General features: G+C 40.8%; 2 protein-coding genes across 4 annotated transcripts in view; one reads left to right on the top strand and one right to left on the bottom strand.

Annotated features, from left to right (window-relative positions):
- The window catches only part of TRPC5 (transient receptor potential cation channel subfamily C member 5), a 262537-nt gene that overhangs the window by 68434 nt on the left and 168368 nt on the right, over positions 1-25735 (bottom strand). The gene's annotated exons all lie outside the window — the stretch shown is intronic.
- Positions 20238-21147, top strand: TRPC5OS (TRPC5 opposite strand). The gene has a single exon (XM_032392737.1). The coding sequence runs from the start codon at positions 20735-20737 to the stop codon at positions 21065-21067; it is 333 nt and encodes a 110-aa protein (XP_032248628.1). The 5' UTR covers positions 20238-20734; the 3' UTR covers positions 21068-21147.

Here is a 25735-nt window from a genome sequence, read left to right as displayed (position 1 = left end):
ACAATGAAAGGACTAGAAAAAGAAGTCTGCCATTAATTGTGTGATATTGAATTTCTGAATTCTGTGGCACTGACAAACCAGATGATGGAGCCATTTTCTTTCCCAAGGATATTGGCGGTCATTAGCTATAGTTACCTTGCCAGCAGGCTTTGAGTGGGGAGTACATTGCGTCCCTTCAGGATCTCCCAGGAGGATTGAAGAATATATTGAATATATATAAAATAGAGAATAGAGAATATTGAAAGAATATACTACACACCTTGACCAAGGAGCTGGGCTAGAGAATCTAGCTGCCACAAAAGGAGAGGTTTTCTATAGCATTATGAAGTTGCTTCTGAGTCACTTTGAGGAGCAAGAGGGAGGAGAACTGCAGAACCAATTGGCATCTTCCAGGATTTAACTGAGTAACAGTTCCAAGTCTGGAATAACCTTGGGAAATCCTTGACCTTGAAGAAGGTTGGCTTCCTATTGTCAGCTGGAATTCCCCTGACCACCCCTGTGCAATGAACTCCCTCCCATCATTGGGTCAAGGTGAATAAATCAGAGGGATGGGGCTAGCCTCTTGTTTCTGAGAGACTTAATTTTATTTTTGTTTGATACAGATAGCATATTTACATGCAAGAATAATCCGTTTTGTTGGCAGAATGCGGGCTATTAAGCATTACCATTTCTAACAACCCCAGGGATTACTGTAAATCCCTCAGAGATTTTTGTTACATTCAGTAGTCACAGGCCTTTCTCAGTAACTTACTAGGAACAAATCTTCATGAAGTATCCTTTTTCATTTGTTTGCCTTTTTTCCCACAAAAGTCATCATAGCCCAGAGGTTTTATACAATTGTAACCATCCTTTTATTTTCAGCCATTGTCCATGCCACACCCCTTGAGGCTTATCACCGGATTTTCACTCCTCCCTTCCCATCAAAACCATATCCCTGCCCCATCATCCAAAAGCAGGCAGAACTGAAGAAGGACTGAGCTGGTGATGAGTGGCTTTAGTAGAGGAATCTGAAGATCCTTAAAGCTCTTTCCTTCATTTCCTGAGTCTTCTGTGGTCAGACATCAGTCCTGGAGTGTGGTGGCCCTGGAAAGCCCTTTGGCTCTGGAGTCCATCAGTTCTGGGTTGGAATCCTATCTGCCGCTTACAGCCAGGTGATCTTTAGCAATTCTCTGTTGCCATCTTTTTAAAGTGAGGATGATATTCATTTGTTGCTGTTGTCTGTTTTTCTGACCACCTGGCATTTACCCCCAAATTCCTACACCTATTCTTTCATTTTGAGCTGTGCCCATTGCTTTTGACTTTGCTTTGTGATTTTGTAGATTGTTTTATTTAAAAAATTTTTTTAAAGATTTTATTTATTTGACAGAGAAAGAGAGAGCACAAGTAGGCAGAGCAGGAGGGAGAGGGAGAAGCAGACTCCCCGATGAACAGGGAGCCGGACATGGGGCTCGATCTCAGGACCCTGGGATCATGACCTGAGCCGAAGGCAGACGCTTAACCAACTGAGCCACCCAGGCGTCCCTGTAGATTGTTTTAATTTAGGCTTCAACTAATGGCTGTGCAGAACCGCCCTTGGTTTTGTTTGTAGAATGAAAACCCCACGAGGGCCAGAGCTGTGGTTATTTGTGCTTACCATCATATTCCCAGGCCCTAGGATGATATTTGGCACATAGCAGGTGATCAGTACATTTTTATGGGATGAGTGAATGAATGAATACACAGATTTCCTGATCCTAGTGCCCAGATCAGTCCCTTTGACCTACTACTACACACAGCCTAATGTAAGGAGTGGTTATATACTACAAGAACAGGCCCTATTCAGGTACTATCCTGTGAGGAGGGCTACTTGCCCTCTTTGTCCTGGAGAGTACCCACAAATTTCAGTTAGTTCATTCAGGGCTGATCCTGAGTCATCCTGTACTTGAAGGGGTTAATAGGACTGTACAGGCTTATTTAAGTTGATAAGGATGACAAAAATGATTAGTGGAGTCGAAGTGAACAAATGCTCGAGTTCAGCCTTATGAAACTTATACTCCCTTTACTGCAATTGTAGTATGTTAGCTATTTTTCTTCTCCTTCTCCTTCTTCTTCTTTTGGTAGAGAGAGAGAGAGAGAGCAGGAGTGGGGGACGGGCAGCCAACGTGGGGCCCGATCTCACAACACTGCGACCATGACCTGAACTGAAATCAAGAGTGGGACGCTTAACTGACTGAGCCACCCAGGTGCCCTGCTGTCTTTCTTTTTAATTCCCAGTTGTACATTATGGGCAAAAGCTGTAGCTGCATCTCCTGGCCTTGGGGAAGCCTTTCTTCTGGATCTGTTACAAACTTTTTACAAAATGTCGGTGTCCTGGAAGCAGTTGTACGACCATCTTTATCGAATGAAAAGATTTATTTCTGGGTGGAGTGTTACCTAAAAGAGTTTCCCCTGGTTTCTTGGGGGTTATCAATTCAGTGGTTGCTTCCTGTGTGACACTATAAATCTGGCTGCAGTGAGGCCAGAAGTAGCTTATTTCCTGTTGCAATTGGGTAAGGTGGGATTATGTCCATCCTTTTTATGACCCAGAGGGCAGCCTGAAACTGCAGGATAACTGAGGTAATGGCAGATGTAAACTAGGGGAGGTGAGGGCTGAAAGGAGTTTTTGATTGAGGTTAATCTTAGTAAAGAGTCCTTAGGCGTGTACAGTCCTATTAACTGCAGTTTAGCCAAGGCCTAAGCAGTGGTTAATTAAGACAAATCCAGGGCCTATTCAGGAGCACAGTCTAGATAAGGCCTAGCTGGGGCTTGAACCCAATTAAGCCATGGTCCTGGCATAGTTAGGTCTGACCAGGGCACAGCCAGGTTCAAAGCCTAGTTAAGGCCTAGTCAGCCCAGTTAAGATATAACCAGAGCCTAAGCCTACTTATGGCTTAGTTGTCCAGTTAAAGTCTAGATAACTCAGTTAAGGTCTAGTCAGAGTCTGGTTAAGACATAGCCAAGGCCTAAACGTAGTTAACTACTAGTCAGAGTGTAGTTAGACTTAGCCAGAGCATGTTTAGGACCTATCAGAGTCTTCTTAAGGTTCAGCCAGGTTCTAAGCCTAGTGTATGTTTAGTCAGAGACCATTTAGGGCCAAAATTTACTTAAGTTTTAGTCAGAAACTACTTGAGGTAGATCCAGGACCTAAGCTTATTCAAGCCTGGTCAGAGCCTGATTAAGGCCTAGCCAGAGTCTTGTTAAGGTATAGCCAAAGTCTAAGCTGAAATAAAAGCTAACCAATAGGGTTAAGATCCCATCAGAGTATGATAAGGATTAGTTATGGCCTAAGCCTAGTTTATGTCTAGTCAGAGACCAGTTAGGGCCAAAATCTACTTAAGTTTTAGTCAGAAACTACTTGAGGTAGATGCATGGCCTACACTTACTAAAGCCTAGTCAGAGCCCAGTTAAGGCCTAGCCAGAGTCTTGTTAAAATATATCAGGGCCGGGCGCCTGGGTGGCTCAGTTGTTAAGTGTCCGCCTTCGGCTCAGGTCATGATCCCAGGGTCCTGGGATCGAGTCCCACATCGGGCTCCCTGCTCTGCGGGAAGCCTGCTTCTCCCTCTCCCACGCCCCCTGCTTGTGTTCCTGCTCTCGCTATGTCTCTCTCTGTCAAAAAAATAAATAAAATCTTAAAAAAATATATATATCAGGGCCTATGCCTAGTTAAGAGCTAACCAACATGGTTAAAATCTCATCAGAGTATATTAAGGACTAGCTAGATCCTAAGCCTAGTTTATGTTTAATCAGAGACCAGTTAGGGCCAAAATCTACTTAAGTTTCAGTCAGAAACTATTGAGGTAGGTCCAGGACCTAAGCTTATTAAATTCTAGTCAGAGCCTGGTTAAGGCCTGGCCAGTATCTTGTTAAGGTATGGCTAGGGCCTAGTCTAGTTAAAAGCTAACCAACATGGTTTAGATCTCATCAGGGTATGATAAGGACTAGCGATGGCCTAAGCCTAGTTTATGTCTAGTCAGAGACCAGTTAGAGCCAAACTCTATTTATAAAGTTTTAGTCAGAAACTGCTTGAGGTAGATCCAGGGCCTAAGCTTATTCAAACCTAGTCAGAACCTAGTTAAGGCCTAGCCAGAGTCTTGTTAAGGTATTCCCAGAACCTAAACCTAGTTTAAAGCTAGCCAGGCCAGTTGAGGCCTAACTAGGGCTAAAGTTTAGTTCAGGCCTAGTCAGAGCCCAGTGAAGGTCTAGTTAGAACCTAAGAGTCTAGTTAATGTATAAAGGGCCCGAGGCTAGTTAAGGGATAGTTTGTCCAATTAAGACCTAGTTAGTTTACTTAAGGCCCAGCTAGGGCCAAAGCCCAGTTAAGGCTTCATCAGCCCAGTTAAGCCCTAGTCAGGGCTCAGTTGAGGCTTAGTCAGGGTTCAGTTCAGGCCTAGTCAGAGCCCAAGACTGGTTAAAGCTTAGCTAGTTCACATAAGGCCTAACCAGGGTCTAAACATAGTTTTGGCCTAGCTAGAACCCATTTAAGCCCTAGCCAGGGTCAAAACATAGTTAAGGTATAGTTGGAGTCTAATTAAGGCCTAGCTGCAGCCTAAATCTAGAGAAGTTATAGTCAGAGTCTAGTTAAGGGATATCAAGGTTCTAAAGCCCAGTTAAGACTTAATCAACCCAGGGGGGCCTGGGTGGCTCAGTCGTTAAGCGTCTGCCTTTGGCTCAGGTTATGATCCCAGGGTCCTGGGATCGAGCCCCGCATCGAGCCCCACATTGGTCTATTTAAGACCTCTTTAGCCCAGGGGCTAAACTTAGTTATGTCCTAGTCAGAGTGTAGTTAAGTCCTAGCCAGAGCCTAAGCCCAGTTAATGCCTAGTTAGTCTAGTTAAGGTGAAGCCAGGGCCTTACATCTTGTTAAGGCCTCACATCTAGTTAAGGCCTCATCATCCCAGTTAAGGCCTATTTAGGCCCTCACTTTGTTAAGGGTTAGTCAAGATCAGGGTAACCAGCTTCATCCAGTTTGCCCAAGACTTTGCATATTTAGCACTGAAAGTTCTGGGTCCTGGAAAATCCCCTGGCCCCTGGCAAACCAGACTGATTGGGCACTCCAGTCAAGGCCTTTTTTTTTTAAATTTAATTTTATTATGTTAATCACCATACCTTACATCATTAGTTTTTGATGTAGTGTTCCATGATTCATTGTTTGCATGTAACACCCAGTGCTCCATGCAGTACGTGCCCTCCTCAATACCCATCACCAGGCTAACCCATCCCTCCACCCCCCTCCCCTCTAGAACCCTCAGTTTGTTTCTCAGAGACCAATTAGGGCCTTTTAAAGAAAACTTTTCTTTGCCTTGCAGTTTACAAAGCACATTTATAGTTTATAGTTTTGGTTTATAGTTTACAAAACACATTTTCGGCATTATTTCATTTGATTAGTATAGCATCCATTTGAGATAGGTGTTACCCTCATCCCTGACGTGCAGACGAGCACACTCCGGTTTAGAGAGAAGTGCCTTCCTCAGCGCTGTGCGGTCAGTGTCAAAGGTAGAGCTTAAACCAAACTTCACAATGTTTGAATTCAAAAGCCGTGCTGTTATTTTTTAAGCTACAGTCAAGGGGCCTCTCCCCATAATTAAAAGTTGTCGAAATTACAAAAGTAATACTTGCTCAAGGCCCTTACCATCGTCTGTTTTCAGATCAGGAAAAGTGAGCTACGGCAAGCTTAAGTGACCTGCCCAAGGTAAGAAAACTTTTAAACTTAAACTCAGGTTTCTTTGCCTCCAAATTCCTTCTTTTTCCCCTTAAGAGAATCTCTTTCCTCCATTCTTCCTGCTTGCTCAGCGTCAGGTACTTCAGTACGTGTGTGTGTGGCTGAGACTGTTTCAGGGTCTGCAGCTTTCCGAGATGTTTCCGTTGATACGTTATCTGAAGTCCATCAGGTGTTGGGTAGACTGTACTTGCGTTGACACTTCTGTTTGCAGCCTGGGGTTTATCTAGTGACCTGATGCTTATTGTCCCATGAGGGGGAGTCTGTTGAGCCTGGCAGCAGAGCTGACTTGGTAGTAGAGTTAAACCTCAACCACTTGATTTGCTGTGATCAAAGGACGAATACACTGAAGACAAACCTGGTCTCCTTAGGAATTCTCAGGAGGGTGACTGGATACATCCGTGTTATAACGACATTTTGGGGACCAGGGAAAGAAATCAGGCCTCCCTCTCTGTTACTGAGGGTTCTGCTGCCAGAAGGCACTGAGAACTTGGCTTGCCTTTTCCTGGCTGTGCCATTTCTCTTGCCTCCTGTAAGCTTACCAGGGGTGACAGGTGTCTCTGTTAAAAAGCCTGTATGTAAATATAGCTGTATCTTCCACTGTGTTATCCTGAGGACAAAATAGTTGCCACCCCTGCAGAATGTAGCAGCTTCTGGATTGGATGCCAATGGTAGCAATGTGCCAAGCATGAAGTATCCTGTTCCCCCCACCTCTGCCAAATAAACACCAGCTTCCTCTTCAGTGGTACATTTCAAGGGACAGCCTCCACTCTGCTTGTGGAGATAGAAGGGGGGAGTGTGGCAGTAATAGTGGTGCGGGGAGCTTGCAGCACGGGTGGTCAGTGGCCCGGACGGGGGCACTGGGGAAGAGGCCACTAGGATGCACTTCAGGACCATAATTTCCTGCTTTTTGCCTTTAGGTTGCTTTGGAGAACTATTTGGTTCACTTTGTAATGCGAGAGGCAGACAGAGCCGGTTAGGAAGAAACAAATGATTTATTTCACTGAGCAGCTGGTAGATTCAAACGTTGCTTTCTTTCTTGGAGAGGACGCCATGTGGGAATGGCATTATTTTCTCTGACATGCACATGGCGACTCCCTACATAAGCTTTAGATGACTTCATGTGTTTGTATTTCCATGAGCTGGTGAAGCACATTCAGCTTCAAGGCATTGGGTTAATGGCATAAGCAGGCCATATCTCTGTCCTAACAAAAGATCTGGAAGGCCTTCCTGGAGGCCTGGGGGCTTTGCAGTACAATGTTGGAGGCTACGGAAAGGGAGCACAGAACTAGACTTCTGGTTCTACCACATTCCAGCTGTGTGACTCTGGGTAGATCGTTTTGTCTCTCTGGGTGTCAATTTTCCTAAATGTAAGATGGAGGTAATAAACTCTATGTTGCCCTATCCACGCTATATGGTAACTGTGGAGATCAAATGAGATATAATGTGAAAACAGTAGAAAAAGTATAAAGCCTTATAAAAAATCTGAGGAATTGTTAGTTCTATTATTCATTCAACAAATAGTTATTGAGTACCCACTGTGCGTGCGTGCTTAAATGAAACAGAGATCACTGTCTTGTTGGAGTTTACCTTCTGGAGTGGGGGGAGCCATAAAACAGTAATCATAATAAGTAAGTAAACTATACAATATATATATAGAAGGTGACAAGTTCTAAGAAAATGGAAAAGGTGGAGCAGAATAAATAAGGAATAAGGAAGACTCAGGAGTGCCAGGTGGGAGGGGGAAGTTAAATTTTTCAAAGGGTGGCACGTGTAGCTCTCGTTGAGAAGGTGAGATGTAAGCAGAGTCTGAAGGAGGGGAGGAATTTAGTCATTCAGATATCTGAGCAAAGAACATTCCAGGCAGAAGTAATAGCCGGTGTAAAGGGCCTACAGAAGAAGTGTTCCTGGTGAGTTTGAGGAATGGCAAAGTGGCCAGAGTGGCTGGAGTGGAGGGAGGGGGAGAGAAGTAGAAATGAAGTTGCAGACTATATCGTGGGGGGCCATGTAGGCCATTATAAAGGATCTGGGCTTTATTCTGAAGGATATGCAGAACCATTAGAGGAGGAGAGACATGGTCTGAGTTTATTTTATTTAATTTTATTTTATTTTTGAGAGAGAGGGCATGGGGAGGAGCAGAGGGAGGAGAGAGAGAGAATCTTAAGCAGGCTCCACGCCCAGCGCAGAGGCCAACTCAGGGCTCGATCTCATGACCCTGAGCCGAAGTCAAGAGTTGGATGCTTAGCCAGCCAAACCACCCAGCTGCCCCATTCTGACTTACATTGTAAAGGGCTCACTCTGGCTCTTGTGTTGAGAAGAGACTGGGGTGAGGCAAAGGCAATCCTGTGAGGAGGCTGTTGAAATAATCGGGGTGAGAGGTAGCTGGTAGCTGGTGGCTCACAATGACAAGTTTTAGATTTTGAATGTATTTTGAAGGCAGAGCCAAAAGGATATTGGCTGTGGATTGTGGGGAAAAGAAAAGAGTCAAACAAAGATAAACTGAAGATTTTTTCGCCTGAGTAGCGAGAAGGATAGAGTTGGCATCTACTGAGCTGGAGAAGGCTCTAGGTAGAGCAGGTTTTGGAGGGAAGACCAAGGATCCAGTTTTGGATATACCGAGTTTCAGATATCACAGGTCAGCATGAAGCAATTACATACACAAGGAGGAAATTCTGGAGAAAGGTCTGAACTAGCTAAATAAATTTGGGAGTCATCTGTGTTATAGGTATTATTTACAGCCTGGAGGAGATCACTAAGGAAGTAATTATAGATGGAGCAGAGGAGGACCTGGGGACTGATCAACCATGTCAAGGGTGGAAGCCACTGGGAACTTGGACAAGGGTACTTAAGTGGAGTGGCCATTATATTTCATTAAAAGTGTGTGTTTTAGAACAAATATTTAACCTGGTAATATCAGTCATGAAACAAGAGAGATTTTGTTCTTGTCAAGCAAAACTGCCTAGAGATTCCCCTGCCTCTAACTAATATTAAAAAGAAAACTGAGGAATCCTGAAAGGACAACTCCACCCAGCCTTTCATTTGAGGGCTCTTGCCAGACCAAAGAGCTGAGGCCCTGATGTGCTTTTCTGAGTCCCAAGCATATAGGTAATGGGATGAGCTCTTTACCCATGTTTAAAATGCCAACCTTTGGCCCCTTTATGAACCTTGAGAGGTAGAGGAATGAAATCTTCAGAGGGAAAGGAAGCAACGAATTCATGCCCAAGGGCAAAACATTTTTCTTTATAGGATATTAAGAAATGTTTTCTCTTCCTCCCTTCCTCCAGTTTATTCTGATTTTATTTATCTCAGAGGTCAGAAATGGAGAAGTCTTATTTTTTATTTCCATGGAACAGCATATGGTCTTTGGGTGATTTTAATGTTCATGTAGATTTTTGGTATCTTTCTTTTTACTAGAATGTTCTGACTATAGGTGCACTCTGGGAACAATAGTATGTAGGGATGAGGACAATGGAATGGTTATCCTCAAGGGGACTTGTGGCCTATGACCCACCATGGCCATATGGTGTTCTTGTTGCCATCTTAACACTGTATCTTATTCTGTTGGTGATTAGGAGCTGCCCAGAGCAGTACTAGGTGGACCACAGTGTAAAGGACAGCACAGAGGGTAGAGAGACTGAAGAATCAGATTCTCAGTCTTGCTCTGCTACTAACCAGCTGTGTAATCCCAGCAAGTTACTTATCAATGATGCATCTTTACTTCCTCAGTCGTAAAAAAGGAATAATCCTTGTTGCACAGGATGTTATCAGGATTAAATAAGTTAATGTATGTGAAGGTACTTGAGGATATAATTAGCAGAAGGAGGAAATGACGAAACACAGATGAACTACCAAGGGACGTTATGGAATCATATTTTGAGATCATTAAAAACAGAAGCATTCTTCCTTTGGTGGATAAGTAGTAAGCACATTTTCAGGCAGAAGGAAGAACTATATGGCCTCTGATCTTTTTTCCAGGTGGAAAAAGAAACGAACCAGGTCTTTCCTGGCAAACTGGCATTTGCCACAGAAACAGAGAGGAGGCCACGGCTGGTGCTTAGTCTTGCTCTTGTCAAATTTCTGAGAAGTATTCTTGAAACTCAGGACTAAAGCCAGGCTAAGATGGTAGAGAATAAAAAGCATACAAAGATCTATGTATGATGCTCCTTTTCTTACCCAAACGATTCACGTAGGAAGATCTCAAAGTCTGGGCTGGTTCAGGTGAAGTCATGCTAGACACAGGGTAATGGCCTTCGTTTTCTTGCCTTAATGACTTTGCCAATTACTTTCTAAGTGAATGTTTCCAAGGAATAAGCTAGTTAATGCTTTGAAAGATGCATCACCATAAGACCAAGCAGAGGGCCTTCTCCACGCAGCTGGCCCTATACTGGAGGAATAGCCAATGAGCAGTCTTGACGTGTAGCCAGCTTCTTCCCGCCAGAGCTAGGAGCCAGAGTGCGTGCATGCTTCAAAGGCAAGAAGGAGTTAGGCTAGGAAGATCGTCTAATCCTCAAGGATTCCCTACCTGATTGGCCTCAGGTCTTCTGGAAGGATGACCTGTGAGCAAGAGTCACAAGACAGTCCTGCTCCCTCATATCTTTACCCAGTTCAAAGTCATGTTAGTTCTAACCATGAGATAAATTGTCATCTCTGGCCCTTCCTTCCAGTTTTTGTAATACCTGCAGCTCCTCCCCTCCTACCTTCACAGGGTCACTAGTCAGTACTCAGGATGCACCACTCACCGGTTCCTGGATCCTGGAATTTCTCCAGAACAATTACATTCGCTAGCATTTATTAAGAGCTTCCTGTATAGCAGGCACCATTCTATACTCGTTGCGTATATTAACTCAAGTTGGTGTCACAACCCTTACTACCTTCATTTTGCAGATGAGAAACTGAGGCAGAGTAGCCTTACTACCAGAGTAAGGTAGTACTCTAGTACTCTACCTTCTACCTGGAAGGTAGTGAGTGGAAAAGTTGAGATTCAACCACAGATCTGTTTGACACAGATCCTACCCTTTCAACCACTAGCATCACGTGACTGACTCTCCCAAAGAAAATACACGAACAAACAAACAATGGCGATTTGCCTTTTTCCTTCTCAGAAAGCTGAGAGAAGATGTGAAAATAGAATCCCTTTTCCTGTTACTTCCAAGTTTTGTTCTTATTTCCCTTATTTTAGACCATGTCCTCTGCACTGGTAATATTTAAAAGCCAAGAACCTTTCTAGAAGTAGTACAGCTCTTTTTAGGCTCTCTGGGGTGGGGGGGTGGTGGCTGTGGGCTTCTCATAGTAGCCAAGATTCAGGGACAAGCCTGTGCAGGGTCCCACCAAGCCAAGATGGGGGGGCTGTTCTCCCGTTTGAATAGTTTTGAGGAAACTCTTTGTCTGTCTAGGAAAATAACTAAGAGATACATTTTCAAAAGTGGTTGTTTTTCTCCAGTGACTAAGTTGTTTTTCGGAACGGTAAGCAAGAATTTGTGATTCTCTCTGCAGCAGTGAGCAAATTTGGAGGAGGAGGAAAGAAATTCAGTAGAATTCAGTTTAAATTGACCATAAGGACATTTCCTACTCCCTCTCTTTCCAGTTTCTGTTTTGAATTTTTCATATATTTTCAAGAAGGGACCATGTTTAGCTCTTCAGCTGCACAATTCTTTCCTTTCTCTCTTGATAAATTAAAGATGGTTCATGGGGATTTTAAATGTCAGATCCTATAACAGGCAAATGCCTTATTGCACACAGCTTTTTTTTTTTTTTTAAAGGCAAAGTTTTGTCGCTTAAAAAAAAGAGTTTAAAGGGTAAACACTTGTTTTGTTCATTGTAGCCCCTCAGAGAGCACCAGCTATGTCAAAATTATAAAATTTTTCAGGGCGCCTGGGTGGCTCAGTCACTGAAGCTTCTGACCCTTGATTTTGGCTCCGGTTGTGGTCTCAGGGTCGTGAGACTGAGCCCTGTGTCAAGTTATGCACTGAACATGGAGCCTTCTTAGTCCCTCTCCCTCTGCTCTTCCCCAAGCTCCTGCTCTCTCTTTCTCTCTCTCTCTCTCTCTCTCTCTCTCAAACAAACAAACAAATAAGTAGAATCTTTTAAAAAAAATTATAAGATTTGTCCTTTGGGGACAAGGACCTCTTGATGTTTTCCTCAGGGGTGAGGACAGCAATGAGAAGTAATGTCTGGGGGGTGTTTTTTTTTTTTTTTTTTTTATCTGTATTGAATGCATGTATCCGAATGGTACTGCAGCACCTTCTCCTCAGAGAAGGGAGCATTATGAAAAAATGTACTGTTTGTAGATAGGAACCTGGCACCTACACTCACCAAAGGCGCATTTTAATCTCTCTCACATAACTGCCTCTGTTCCCCTTGGATATGAACTAATTTACCTTGCTTGATGCAGAGAAGCTTATCTGCTATAAACATAGACCCAGAGGATTTGGATTCCTTTGCTCCTTTTCCATCCTCCTGTTAGACACTTACTGCCAGTTTGCTAGTTATGAGCATCACAAAATAGCAGGATAGGACTATCAGCTAAAAGAAAAACGATGGCTCTTGATTAGTTGTGCTGACAAAAATGTCATAAGAGTGAAATTAATAAAAACCTATGGGGTTAAAGACCCTAGTTATCGGATGGCTAGCTTGCTCTCTGTTCCAGCTGTCTTTCTGAGCTACTTGTAAGATGTGGGTCATCTCATCTTGTGTCAGTTTATAACTCCATCTAGCTATAAGGCTCTCTTGCTTTACTTAGTTAGCACTGACCTGAGGTAGAGAGCCACATGGGTCAAAGGGACCCTGCTCTGTACCTTCAGATTTCATTCCATTGTCATTGGCTGTGATGACTGGCTTGCTAAACACTGCCAAGATTCTCATCACTGTCTTGCTGTCCTTACTGGTTTTACAGGAAAGAGACCCAAAATTAAAACAATTTTTTTGAGATACACATTCAGTGAAGCACACAAATTTTAAGGGTAGAACTGAATGTTTTTTTAAAAACCTATGAAATCATATTATGACATAGAACCTTTCTAGCACCCCAGAAAGCTTTTTCATATCCCTTTCCAGTCAATAATCCTCCACCCAAAGGTAACCACTTCATTCACTTCCATTCCATAGACTTGTTTACTTATTTTAAAATTTCATGTAAATGGAATTATACAATATGCACTTTTATGCATCTGGTTTCTTTCATCATTCTTGTACATGTTTTTCGGGGGGACATTTGTACATTTTTCTTTTGGATACTGAAGAGTAGAATTGCAGGGTCATGAGATAGAGGTATGTTTGGTTTTAGTAGATACTGTCAAACAGTTTCCTTTTTTTAAAGATATTTATTTATTTATTTATTTATTTATCAGGGAGCTTAGCAAGAGAGAGAGAGAGAGAGAGAGAGAGAGAGAGAGAATGCACAAGCAGGGGGAGTGGCAGGCAGAGAGAGACACAGACTCCCTGCTGAGCAGGGAGCCCGATGCGGGGCTTGATCCCAGGACCCTGGAATCATGACGTGAGCCGAAGGCAGACACTTAACAGACTGAGCCACCCAGGCATCCCTGTCAACTAGTTTCCTAAAAGTACTTATTACCACATAACACTTTCACCAGCAATGTATGAGAGTTCCAGTTGCTCCATGTTCTTCTCAATGCTTGGTACTGTCAGTTTTTTCCATTTTAGCTATTCTTTGGTGGGGTTTTGTGTGTCTTATTGTAGTTTTAATTTGCATTTTTCTGATGTGCAGTAATGAAAGCCTACTCATATGCTTGTAGGCCATTTGGATGTTCTCGTCTGTGAAGTGCCATTTAGTTCTTTGTTTTTTTTTAAAAATTGGGGAACTCTTTTTTTTTTTTTTAAATTGGATTCTCTCTTTTTCTTACTGATTTGAAAGACTATAAAAAATATATGTATATATTGGATACAAGTCCTTCGTTAGATATACACATACATACTGTGAATATTTTTTTCCAGTCTGTGGTTGGCCTTTTCACCCTCTTAAGGGGTCTTTTAATAAATGGAAGTTATTTATTTTTATGAAGTCCAGTTTATCAGTCTTCTTTCATAGTTAATATTTTTTGTGTCAAATAAGAAATCTTTACCTACCAAGGTCAAGAAGGTATTTGCCTATGGTTTGATCTTGAAGATTTATTGTTTTATCATTCATGTTAGGTCTATGATCCATTTACAATTATTATTATTATTATTAATTTTGGTATGTGGTGTGTAATGGATTGGAAATTTGAGAAGCCTGAAATTCAGGATTAGTTTTCTTTACTAGCCTCAAATGTTATGCAGATTTCTCCTTTTCCACAGTAGAGTCCTTCTGCCTTGGGGCCAAACCTCATCTTCAACTTGTGCCCAGAATGAGCAAATGTCTCATGAAGAAAAAAGCTCTGGATGACCAGCTCACTTAGGAAAGGCTCTGTGCTCTCAGAAATTTTAGTTCATCTTGTCCTTGTTTCCACAGATCAGGGATATCTTTACGTATTGATTTTGCAGTTTATCCTTCTTTTTGTTCTTTAGTTTGTGACAGGAGCATTCACATCCCTGCTTGAAAGCGGAAGTCCGGAAAACATTCACGGGCTGGAACCTTGACTTTCTCATCCATCTCAGCTCTATCACAGGTGAGTAGTTTGAGTGTTTGGGCCAATTCAGTAGGTCAGTGGAGGGGCAGATAAAATGGACACAGCATTTCTTCCACAGATGATGAGGATCCCTGAGGGCACCAATCAGGCTGTCGCCATCCCTCCGCCTTAGGGCTCATAGTCAGCTTGGAATTCAGCCAGTTTCCAGGGATGGCAAATGAGATTAACATTCTCAGTTCTATCCCTGCTCAGAATGAGATGTCAGCTCGGGCCTGAATAAGGCAAATTTTGCTCCTATGTAGCCACCTGAATTGGTGCCCTCCGGCATAGGACTTCATGAGTCAGACTTGGGCTGACTTTTGGTTCTGCATCTTTACTTAACCATGTGACTGTGGGCAAGTTTGTTAATTTCTCTGATTCTCAATTCTTTCATCTGTAACTTCATAGGGTTACTGTGAGGATGAAATGTCCTAATATAAGACAAGTGGATTTCACAGAAACATAATAGGTCTTCTACAAATGTGAGCATTTATTAGAATAATTATTCATGGGCATGTCATCTCATCTGATATATGGTTCTTGAGGCTGGGGATTATGCTTGGTTAAATTTTTGGAAGGAGTAAAATTTACATGCAATGAGATGCACAGATCTTACGAGTACTATTTAATGAGTTTTGACAAATGCATATTCATATTCTTTTGTAACCCAAAATTCTAAAATATAATCATTACTGTCACCCCAGAAAGTTCTCTTTTGCCTCTTCCCAATCAGTTCTCTAGATGCAACCACTTTTCTGATTTTTTTCCATCATAGGTCATTTTGCATTTTCTAGAATTGCATATGAGTGGAATCTTACAGTATGTATTCTTTCATGTCTGGCTTCTTTTATTTTTTTTTTAATTTTTTAATTTTTTTAATTTATTTATTTGACAGAGACAGAGATAGCGAGAGCAGGAACAGAAGCAGGGGGAGTGGGAGAGGGAGAAGCAGGCTTCCTGCCGGGCAGGGAGCCTGATGTGGGACTCGATCCCAGGACCCTGGGATCATGACCTGAGCCGAAGGCAGACGCTTAACGACTGAGCCACCCAGGCACCCTGGCTTCTTTTATTAAGTATAATGTTTTTGATATCCATTCATGCTATGGTCCCTATCAGTAGTGGCTTTCTTTTTCTTGCTGATTAGTATTACACTGTATGAATATACCACATTTTGTTTATCCATTCTCCTTTTGATTGACAGCTGGGCTTTTTCCGCTTTTTTTTTTTTTTTTTTGCTATTATGCATAAAGCTGTTATAACCATTCTTCTAAAAGTCTTTTTGTGAATTTAATTTCTCTTGGTTAAACACCTCAGAGTGAAATTGCTGGGGATCAAGGTGGGTGCTTGCTTAGTTTTATAAGAAACTGCCAGACATTTTCAAAGAGGTTGTACCATTTTATATCCCACCAGCAATGTGTGAGAATTCTAGTTGCTCTACAGCTTTGTCAACATCTGGTGTTGTCAGTCTTTAATTTTTAACCAGTTAATTAGTATGTTGTGGTGTCTTATTGTGATGTTAATTTGTATTTCTTTGATGACTAATGATGTTGAATATTTTTTCATGTGCTTATTAGCTATTTATTTTTCTTCCTTTGTGAAATGTTTGTCCAAATCTTCTGCCCATTTTTAATTGGTTTATCTTTTTATTATTGAGTTGTAGGGGCACTGTTTTTTTATTGAGGTATCATTGACATATAACAGTATATTAGTTTCAGGTATATGACAGAATGATTTGATCTTTGTATATATTGCAAAGTGATCACCACAATAAATGTTATTAATATCTGTCACCATACATAGTTACAAAACATTTTTTCTTGTTATAATTTTTGAAATTTATTCTCTTAGTAACTTTCAAATATGTAATACAATATTATTCACTATAGTCACCATGCTGTACGTTACATCCCTGTGACTTATTTATTTTATAATGGAAAGTTTGTACCTTTTGACTCCATTTACCCATTTCACCCACTGCCCACCCCCCAGTAGGGGCTCTTTGTATATTCTGGTTACAAGTTCTTTGTCAGATATATGTTTTATGAATATTTTCTCTCAGTCTGTGGACTGCTGCTCATTTTATTTACCGTGTGTTTTGATGAATTGGTTTATCTTTGTACCCCTTGCTATCTCTATTCATGGATGCAACTTGATAATATTTTCTGAATGAAAGAGCTGAAAGTTGTCCCTTCCTCCAGCCTGTAGGTACCATAATGCAAAAATGTACTGCATGTATAACGAGAAAGGGATGGTTAGGGGAGCTTTTTTAGGTTGGAGGGTGAGAAATCTGAGAAGATATTTAAACTGAGAACAGAATGACAAGAAGCCATTTTTTTTCCTGGGGAAAGGGATCCCAGGCAGAGGGAACAGCTAATAAAAGGGCCCTTAAGGGGGCGCCTGGGTGGCTCAGTCGGTTAAGCGGCTGCCTTCGGCTCAGGTCATGATCCCAGGGTCCTAGGATCGAGCCCCGCATCGGGCTCCCTGCTCGGCGGGAAGCCTGCTTCTCCCTCTCCCACTCCCCCTACTTGTGTTCCCTCTCTCCTGTCTCTCTCTCTCTCTTTGTCAGATAAATAAATAAAAAATAAAATCTTAAAAAAAAAAATAAAAAAAAAAAATAAAAGGGCCCTTAAGGAACCCTTAAACACTGTTGGTGGAAATATAAATTGGTATAGCCACTATGGAAAACAGTATGGAGCTTCCTCAAAAAATCAAAAATAGAACTACCATATGATATAGCAGTTCTACTTCTGGGTATTTATCTGAAGAAAATAAAAACACTAATTTGAAAAGACACACATACCCCATGTTCATTGCAGCATTATGTAATAGCCAAGGTATGGAAGCAGCATATGTGTCTATCAATGGGTGAATTTCGGAAAAGATGATGTGGTTTATATACACAACAGAATATTACTCAGCCATAAAAAGAAAGAGATCTTGCCATTTGCAACAACATGGATGGATCTAGAGGGTATTATGTTAAGTGAAATAAGTTGGGCAGAGAAAGACAAATACTATATGATTTCACTTATATGTGAGATCTAAAAAACAAATGAATAAGCAAAACAAAACAAAACTCATAGATACAGAGAACAGATTGGTGGTTATCAGAGCAGAAGGGGGTTGGGTTGTGGGCAAAAAGGGTGAAGGGGGTCAGCTGTGTGGTGATGGATGGCAACTAGATTTATTGTGGTGATCACTTTGTAATATATGCAAATATCAAATTACTATGTTGTATACCTGAAACTAATTTAATGTTATATACCAATAAAAAAGAAATAAAAATAAAAACAAAAAGACTTAAGAAATATATTTTAAAAAGATGGCCCTTAAGGTAAGTTGGGGCTAGGCACAAACTATCCAACATACCCCCTTTCAGGCAAACTAAGGTGTCAGGGGTTACTTGCTTTAAAAATTATCACAACTGGAATAAGCTGATGCTATAGTCTTACTCTTTCTTAGTACTGCAGTACTTAGCAGTTTCTCAACACCCTCCTTGTCTTCTCCAAGCCCCCAGGTCCTAGGTTCCAAGATGCTTTGAAGCTAGGAATTGTGGATTAGTTAACACAATGGTCAACAGGGTTAAGGCTAAGTCGGGATATTTTTTTCCCCTCAAAGGTGACCAAGTGATTGAAGAAATAAATCAAGGTTTGCATAAGTAAAAAGTAACTACATTTATCTTTATAAAACAGCGAGCTATGAAATGTTCCACCTCTCTGCTTTTTACATTTAGATTGTATAATGTAAGACTTTTTCAATACAATATCAACTCAGTAAGTGGAATATAATTTATTTTTGAAATTTTTCCCAGTTCAGGGAGAGAGAGAAGAAAAGATGACGGGAAGGGATAGTGGAAGAAGGAGATACAGAGAGAGTCAAATAGAATGAAACATATAGGTGAATAAATGGAGGTCTATTGACCAAGAGGAGGAATATCAGAGTCCTAGAGGGAGGTAGAAATGCTGAGGAAAAAAACAAAAAACAAAAAACACCTGGGTGAAGGAGAACCCAGAAGTTAAATCGGTTTAGTGTGAGTGTATTCCTCTAGTAATATTTAACACACACCTTTCTTCTGTGTTTCCCTTCTGATCCACACTCTACATTAATGCCAAATTCCTCTCACAGTTTCTTTCCATTATTTCCTTCCACCAGACTGATTTTTCTCTAGTCAAAATGCGGAGATTCTTTAAGCTAATAAAATAACCTCCAGTGCCCATTCTCCCATATTTCAGATGAGAAGCTATCTCCAACCATAATCATGCCTTCTGATCATAATTGTTGTGACCCTTCTCGGGGCAAGCTTCACATCTACTGTCAGGATTTCGGACCAAAAAAAAAAAAAAAAAAGTATGGTTCTGAAAGAACTTACGTTAAGTGGAGATAGTATATAACTGAGTGGGTCAAAGCAGGCCCCATGGAGACCAGCAAGCTCCATCTGAAAATCACAGTTCATCTGGCCAGTGGTTTGCTGTACTCAGATAAAGGTCTAAGGAGTACAGTTAGCCAGAGGTAGTGCCTGTGGTTTGCTGGGCCCCGCTCTGGTCAGAACTGATGGAAATAGGGCATTGATAGATTTGGCAATATCCTTAAGGAGTGAGATGGATGGCTGCTTCCTAATACTTTCCACTAGGAAAAGCTCAACTGAGGCTAGAGAAATAAAAGCAGCCCCATTTGCAGGACTGGCTGCTAGAAATTCAATGTGTATATGTACCCAAGGAAATACTTGGTCAAAGTATATAGCTAAACTGATCAGCCATGGACTGAAGATGTATGTTATAATAAATGGAACATTACAGACTGGACTACTGCAGGAAAAACAATCTGGTGAAGGGAGATAAGAAAAGAAATCAATGAAAGAAATTTAACAATTCATGTAGGACATGTACCAACTCATCAGAACAGGAAGACAGAATAATCTATTTAGAGTAAAAGAGGAGACAATCTGACCCCCAAAACTAATGTGGACTCTACAGTCCTGGGGACTCCAAGTTTGAACTCAACTCCCTTGTCAGTTCAATTTAAGGTCACAGAATGGGCCCGTGAAGCCTCACGGCATTTGGACATGAATGCCCTAGGTAAGCAGAGGGGAAAGAGTGGGGGAAAATGTATGAATCAAACAAACAAGTGAGTAAGCGATATGAGACATGTCAAATTACTAAAAACTTGCATCTTCAACAAACTCATTTTTTTCTTTTTTAAAAAGATTTTATTTATTTGTCAAAGAGAGAGAGAGAGCGAGAGCGCACAAGCAGGGGGAGCAGCAGGCAGAGGGAGATGCAGGCTCCCCTTGAGCAGGGAGCCTGATGCAGGAGTTGATCCCAGGACCCTGGGATCATGACCTGAGCCTAAGGCAGACACTTAACCAACTGAGCCACCCAGGCGTCCCAACAAACTCATTTTTAAGAGGAGTGGGGCATGTTAAGCCAGACCAATGTGTGAAGTAGATGATACTGGGCCAATCTTTAGATTTTTAAACAAAGAATACTACCTTATAGAAGTATAAACTTCCTCAGGAAGAGGATTTGCAGAGCACACCAGACATGCAGATGAGAATAGTATGTTCATGGCATTAGACAAAATTGAAGGAACTAGCTGCTAGATATGCAGTATTGGCAGTAATAGGAAATGACCAAGGAACTACTTTTATTTCAGAAGTTGTCCAAAATTTGGCAAAAGACACAAACTGTGGAACTTTCATTTCACAAATTCCCCAGGCTGCAGGGCCAATTGGAAACCTTAATGAATGGAAGACTTAAAACACAGAAAGAATTTAGCAGCACCAGATATAAATGGCAATGAGGTAAAGTGCTAATAAAGACAGAATTAATTGAAAGACTCTGAGTGAATGTAACTTCCTCGATAGAAATGTTCAAGAAAGATGGACAAAAAACCTATGCTCACTTTATTCTCAAATCCTCTAAGAAGAGATAAAGATGAGAAGTATGAAGAAAAGAGAGTATGAGTAGTATATCCGCATAAGGCCATCAAAAAGGAGGATCAATAACTAGGGATACTCTTTCAACCTTATCGTATAGCCAGAACCTGTAGGACAGATAAAGCCTCAAGAATAATAATCTTTATATTTCTCTTTTCTATTATTAGATCTGCTTTGCTGTTTTCTTTTGGCGGTGGCAGTCCCTCTGGTGGTCATTATAATAGCAGTTGACTGCCAACACAAACAAGAGCATCGTATGTAAGTTTTGTGGGAGGTTCACCAACTTTATCAAAAAGTGCTGTAGGACCACTGGCCTCATTCTGTACTTGATCATATCAACAGCCTCATTTCTCAACCAAACCAACCATAGAACCATTGCTAGCCCCATAGGATCCATTATCACCAAGAGCCCATTTGCTACAGCTTTCAGTAATATTTATCTACTGAGGAGATCGTTGAGGCATGGAGCCCGTGTCAGTCCCCGTGCTGGTTGCTGGACTTGTTGATTGTGTAGCCCAGTTAATAAGAATAGCTGAAGAGCTTCTACAGCTGATTTCACAAGAACAGGTTCCTTGTGTAGAGCAAAATGTTGGAGCAGAAGAGGTAGAGGTGGATGCACCTTCTCCTGAGGAAGCTTCGCTCCCAGACCTTGCTGAGCTCTCAGACTTAGAGTCAATACTTACACCAAGAGAAGATGAAGACCTAATCCTTGACATAGATCAAGCGATGTTAGACATAGAAGATTTATATGAAGATGTGCTCTCCAGTATAAACAATGACCTAAGAAGTGGTTAAGATCTAATTTGTCCCCAGCAGCATGTGAGAACTGATCGTTTTTCTGTTTTAAATAGATTCTGATTTTTCTGAGTATTAACAATGTTTGTTTTCTCCTAGTTCTGTACATTTTCATTACTAATAGCTTATAGAACAAGTAATACTAGATTTACTTCCAGTAGAAGAAGCTGGTCTGTTTTCTTCTTTATATTTCTTTTAAAAGCCCCGACTTTAGCCATATGGCTTTTTATCTACCTGTTCTTGTTCTCCTGTTGGGGTTCCTAATAACAGAAGCAAATAATACCAAAAAAAGAAACTCCTCACCTAACAACGGAGTGAAGACCTCATGGACTCTATTATGTGTTGGAACCCAATGTCATTATTCTGTGAATGGAAACCAAAAGGGGAATATCCCCCAAGACGGTATTATAATGAATACATCACACTGACAGGACAGCGTTGGGGCACTTCTATTTGAAAAGATATAACTCCTCATTAGGCCTTTAGGAGAGGATGTATCAACCAAAGAATGCTAGAGCAGACGAGGGGAAGCAATTTTGAAAAAGCACCATCTATCAGATAATAAAACTGTAGAAAGGTTTTCAGATAACTTTTGTCAGGGAGAAACCTTTGAAAAAGCTGAGGCCAAGAGGTTCTGATGCAGGACTATTCCCTCAAATGGTGACCCACACTACAACTAGTCTTCAGTATTGTTCCCCATTTGGGGAAAGGGCGAATTACATCAAATAACAATGAGAGGAGGAGGAGTAGTACTAACAGGTCTAAACAGAGCCCCATGAAGACTGTTCACCAATGGAGTCAAACCCTTATGGCATTGGCTCAGACGTGATGGTCCACAAATAGAAGTGGATAAAGTATATCTTGTTGGGTATAGCTAGATTTATAAAGAATAGCTGATAGGCTTATTATAGGGTACCTGCTGCCACCTTGACATAGAAATTTTAACTATTGACAAATGGGAGCAATAATGAATTTGAATAAAATATGGACTGGTATTTAGCCCTAATAATTCTACAAATACCAGAAGGCTAAAATGCAATAGTTGGATGACCCCTCTCCCCATATCAAAATAGAAAGAGACCCAATAAATGTGTGGGAAATTCACTGCTCATACTAATTCCATGCCATATAGTAATCTTGCTTCCATTTGGAAAAATAGCTACCCTTCAGACAAGCCCATGGACACTATGGTCCTCCTTCCTAGAGAATGGCCTTTGCATCTTACAACATGGGCAACAACTAGGTAAAGGCAGAGTAGTAGTTAGGACAAATTGGTGCATTCAAATTGTGAAGAAATGACATGTGGAAGTTAATCCACACTGGTGGAAACCAGACTATACCCAATTCGTATAGAGTCCTAAAGCATATTATTAGCAAAGAGATTAAAAATACATTGAATACAGATAGATTCATAACTAACCAACATGATAGATGCTGCATCTAATCCTAAGTGAGGTCTACATACAGGGATAATGAGCTGCTTTTAAAGGTAAATGTGGGGGAAATTAGAGATCTGATGTGGATAAGCAGTGGCAGGAGAAACAAAGTCAATTTCACCACTGAATTTCAGGATGAGTGCATGTAACAAATTAAAGGAGACTGCTGTATCAAAAAAAAAAGCTACCACACATCCTTTTGAAAATGAGAGGCACTTAGGTAGCTACTCAAACATGTTATTATGAGAAAGTTCCACAATAGACTGCTATGTGGAGTAGATGAGGATCCAGGACACTTAAATGGGTGCACAAAGACACAAAGAGGAGAAATAAAAGTTCTATCATCAAGCAACTACCGTGGGTAATTACAAGCCAGACCAGACAGCAGATTGAGGGACTTCGCTGCTGTACTAATTGGACAAATCGAGCCTTACTTTCCTAGGGTAGGGGACTCTAGCTATTGCAGTATGTCCAACCAAGAAGAATCACAGAGGAATTGGATAAAAGTTAAAAGATAGAATCTATGCTTTAATTAAAGTTTTGGAAACAGCTGGAAAAGATACATACTCTCCACTAGGAATTTGGACTTTAGGAAATTGGCTCTAATTTTGTGTCAAAATAAAACCCAAAGCAGGAGTACTTGGGCAAGATCAGGAAACATCCAAGGAGAGACCATCAGTCTGCTACAAATTCTATTTAGTGAACAATTTCACTGTAAATGGACAGATCTGGTGCTCTTCGAATATGATTGATACCGAACGGTAGCTATTCCCCTATGTAGAACTCTGGAATATAGGCGCTATAACAGATTAGTGTGAGCTCATTAAAACTGTTAATATTAATGAGAGAACACAAGCAAGCATACTAACTAAAGCTGGTCATCAAAATACATCAAGAGAAATCTGTGGGACTACTACACACCTTGAAACAAGATAAAGCTTGAACCAGCCTATAAAGCAACTAATGCTCAACATGGTCCTTACGTGTCAAAGCTGGAAGATGCTACAACCTGGTAATATGTGAAGCTGGCTAGCCTCCTGGCAGATGAGTCATGTGGAAAGATTGTACTACAGTGGCACCTCAGGATTAGATAAAATATATTCGATGTTTGCTTTGATTGTGTGATTACATGTGTTTAAGAACTGTTAAGATGCAAACCCGCTCCAAACAATGGGTTGTTGTATTAAGTATGATTAGAGTTGATAGTGATAAGAAGTAAGTGTAGGCAATAATAAAATACTTAGGAATAAGAGCTAGTAAGGAAGTATTTTCAGGAGAGAGTGATAAGAAGTTAAGTGTAGGCAATAATAAAATACTTAGGAATAAGAGCTAGTAAGGAAGTATTTTCAGGAGAGAGTGATAAGTGTAGGCAATAATAAAATACTTAGGAATAAGCGCTAGTAAGGAAGTATTTTCAGGAGTGAGTGATAAGTAAGTGTAGGCAATAATAAAATACTTAGGAATAAGAGCTAGTAAGGAAGTATTTTCAGACGAGAGAAGAAAAGCAGTAAGTTGTATAGAATAGTCATGCAGCTATTTAGGATGGAAAGCCATGGTATAGAGTTACTTCCTAAGCAGGTTTATGAACAAAGTCCTGCTTTTATCCTATGCAAATCAGCCAACCCTAAGTCGTTGATATTGATAGAAGTAGCTGGTTGGCGATCCACACAGGTCATGCACTTAAAAGCCCAATTAGAAGGAGATATATTACTTAACTTGGCAGTCCACCTATTGGATACCTCTGATTGGAATCCTGGATTTCTCCTCCAGGAGAATGGAGAGAATGGCTGGTCCTTTATTTAAACCAGCCCTTTTCTGGATCTTCTTGAGACTAACACCAGAGCCAATTCTTGTATGGCACGGAGGGATAGAGAGGGAGACAGGCTCGTCATTCTGAGACAAGCTTGAGGGTGTGAAAACCAAGGGAGAAAAGTTGGAGATGGCAATGAATTGGGAAGCATTAGTCTTTATCCTTGGGTGTTTTGGCTAACTTGCATGAGATGTTGCGACTACATAATTGTATCCTTATGTGATGATTAATGCCAGACATTAAATTAGAATTGAACATCATCCTTGTTATTGATCCACACTGTTTTATTGCTATGTGCTTTTACAGATTTTAACTAATAAACTTTCATTCATAAATCAAAGAACTTGTGTTCATCTTAAATTACCTGGTGGTGAATTTGGAGGTCCCAAACGAGCATAAAAGAACCCCACGCAGCAGAAGATGGAGTACACTCAGAGACAGTATTGTACCAGGAGTTGTAAGTTCTACTTCTGGCTTTGTCAGACAATCCTGAACAAATCTCTGAAATACAGTCCTTTCTTGTTTGTAAAATGAGTTATAATAATTTTTCTGTCTACCTTCAATGGTAATAAGGAAGAAATACAGTGATAAAATTTTCAAAGACTTTGGTATGATATATCTGACAATGGGACAATATATGAAATCAGGACTTTTTAGGAATATCTGAAAAATGTCTGTATGACAATACCTGAGAGTCTATGTGACATGTAAAGATTATCCAATAGTTTTACACCTGTTTTCTAAAAGATTAGAGCTTTCTTATTTTATTCCATGTGAAAGTTGTAGTTTGGAATCAGCTTTTGTTTCATTCTTCTGAGCTCTTTTTTTTTTAACCACCTAGTTAGATTCTTTGTGGGAGTCCACTCCAGTGCAAGTAGGAATAGTAATGAGGAAAAACCAACAATGAAAAAGCCTTCCAGGAAATAGTAAATTATATTCCACTTAAGGCTAAGATTTTGTTCCTGAGGGGGTTATGTAATTTTGAACACTATTAACCCACTATTACCCAATTAGATTTTTACAATGATTTTTTACATCAAAGTTGACTATTATGTTCTTTTTTTTTAAAGATTTTTATTTATTTATTTGAGAGAGAGTGCGAGCATGAGTGGGGAGATTGAGCAGGGCAGAGGGAGAGAGAGAAGTAGGCTGCCTGCTGAGCAGGGAGCCTGACATGGGGCTCGATCCCAGGGCCCTGGGATCATGACCTGAACCAAAGGCAGATGCTTAACCAACTAAGCCACTCAGGCACCCCAACTGTTGTGTTCTTGTATTGATAGACTTATTTCAATAGACTAGAGGTATTGAGCCATTGTATTGGGTATATACTTATTTTATCAAGGACCCTATTCCTCCAGTCCATATTTAAAACTTGTTTTTCTTCTGCCTATATAACCCTTAGCTCGCAAGCCAGTCAGCCAA

This window comes from Phoca vitulina, unplaced genomic scaffold, assembly GCF_004348235.1.
Source record: "Phoca vitulina isolate PV1807 unplaced genomic scaffold, GSC_HSeal_1.0 scaffold69, whole genome shotgun sequence".
NCBI lineage: Eukaryota > Metazoa > Chordata > Mammalia > Carnivora > Phocidae > Phoca > Phoca vitulina.
The sequence above is the reverse complement of the archived record's forward strand: the minus strand, read 5'-3'. Positions and strand labels throughout refer to the sequence as shown.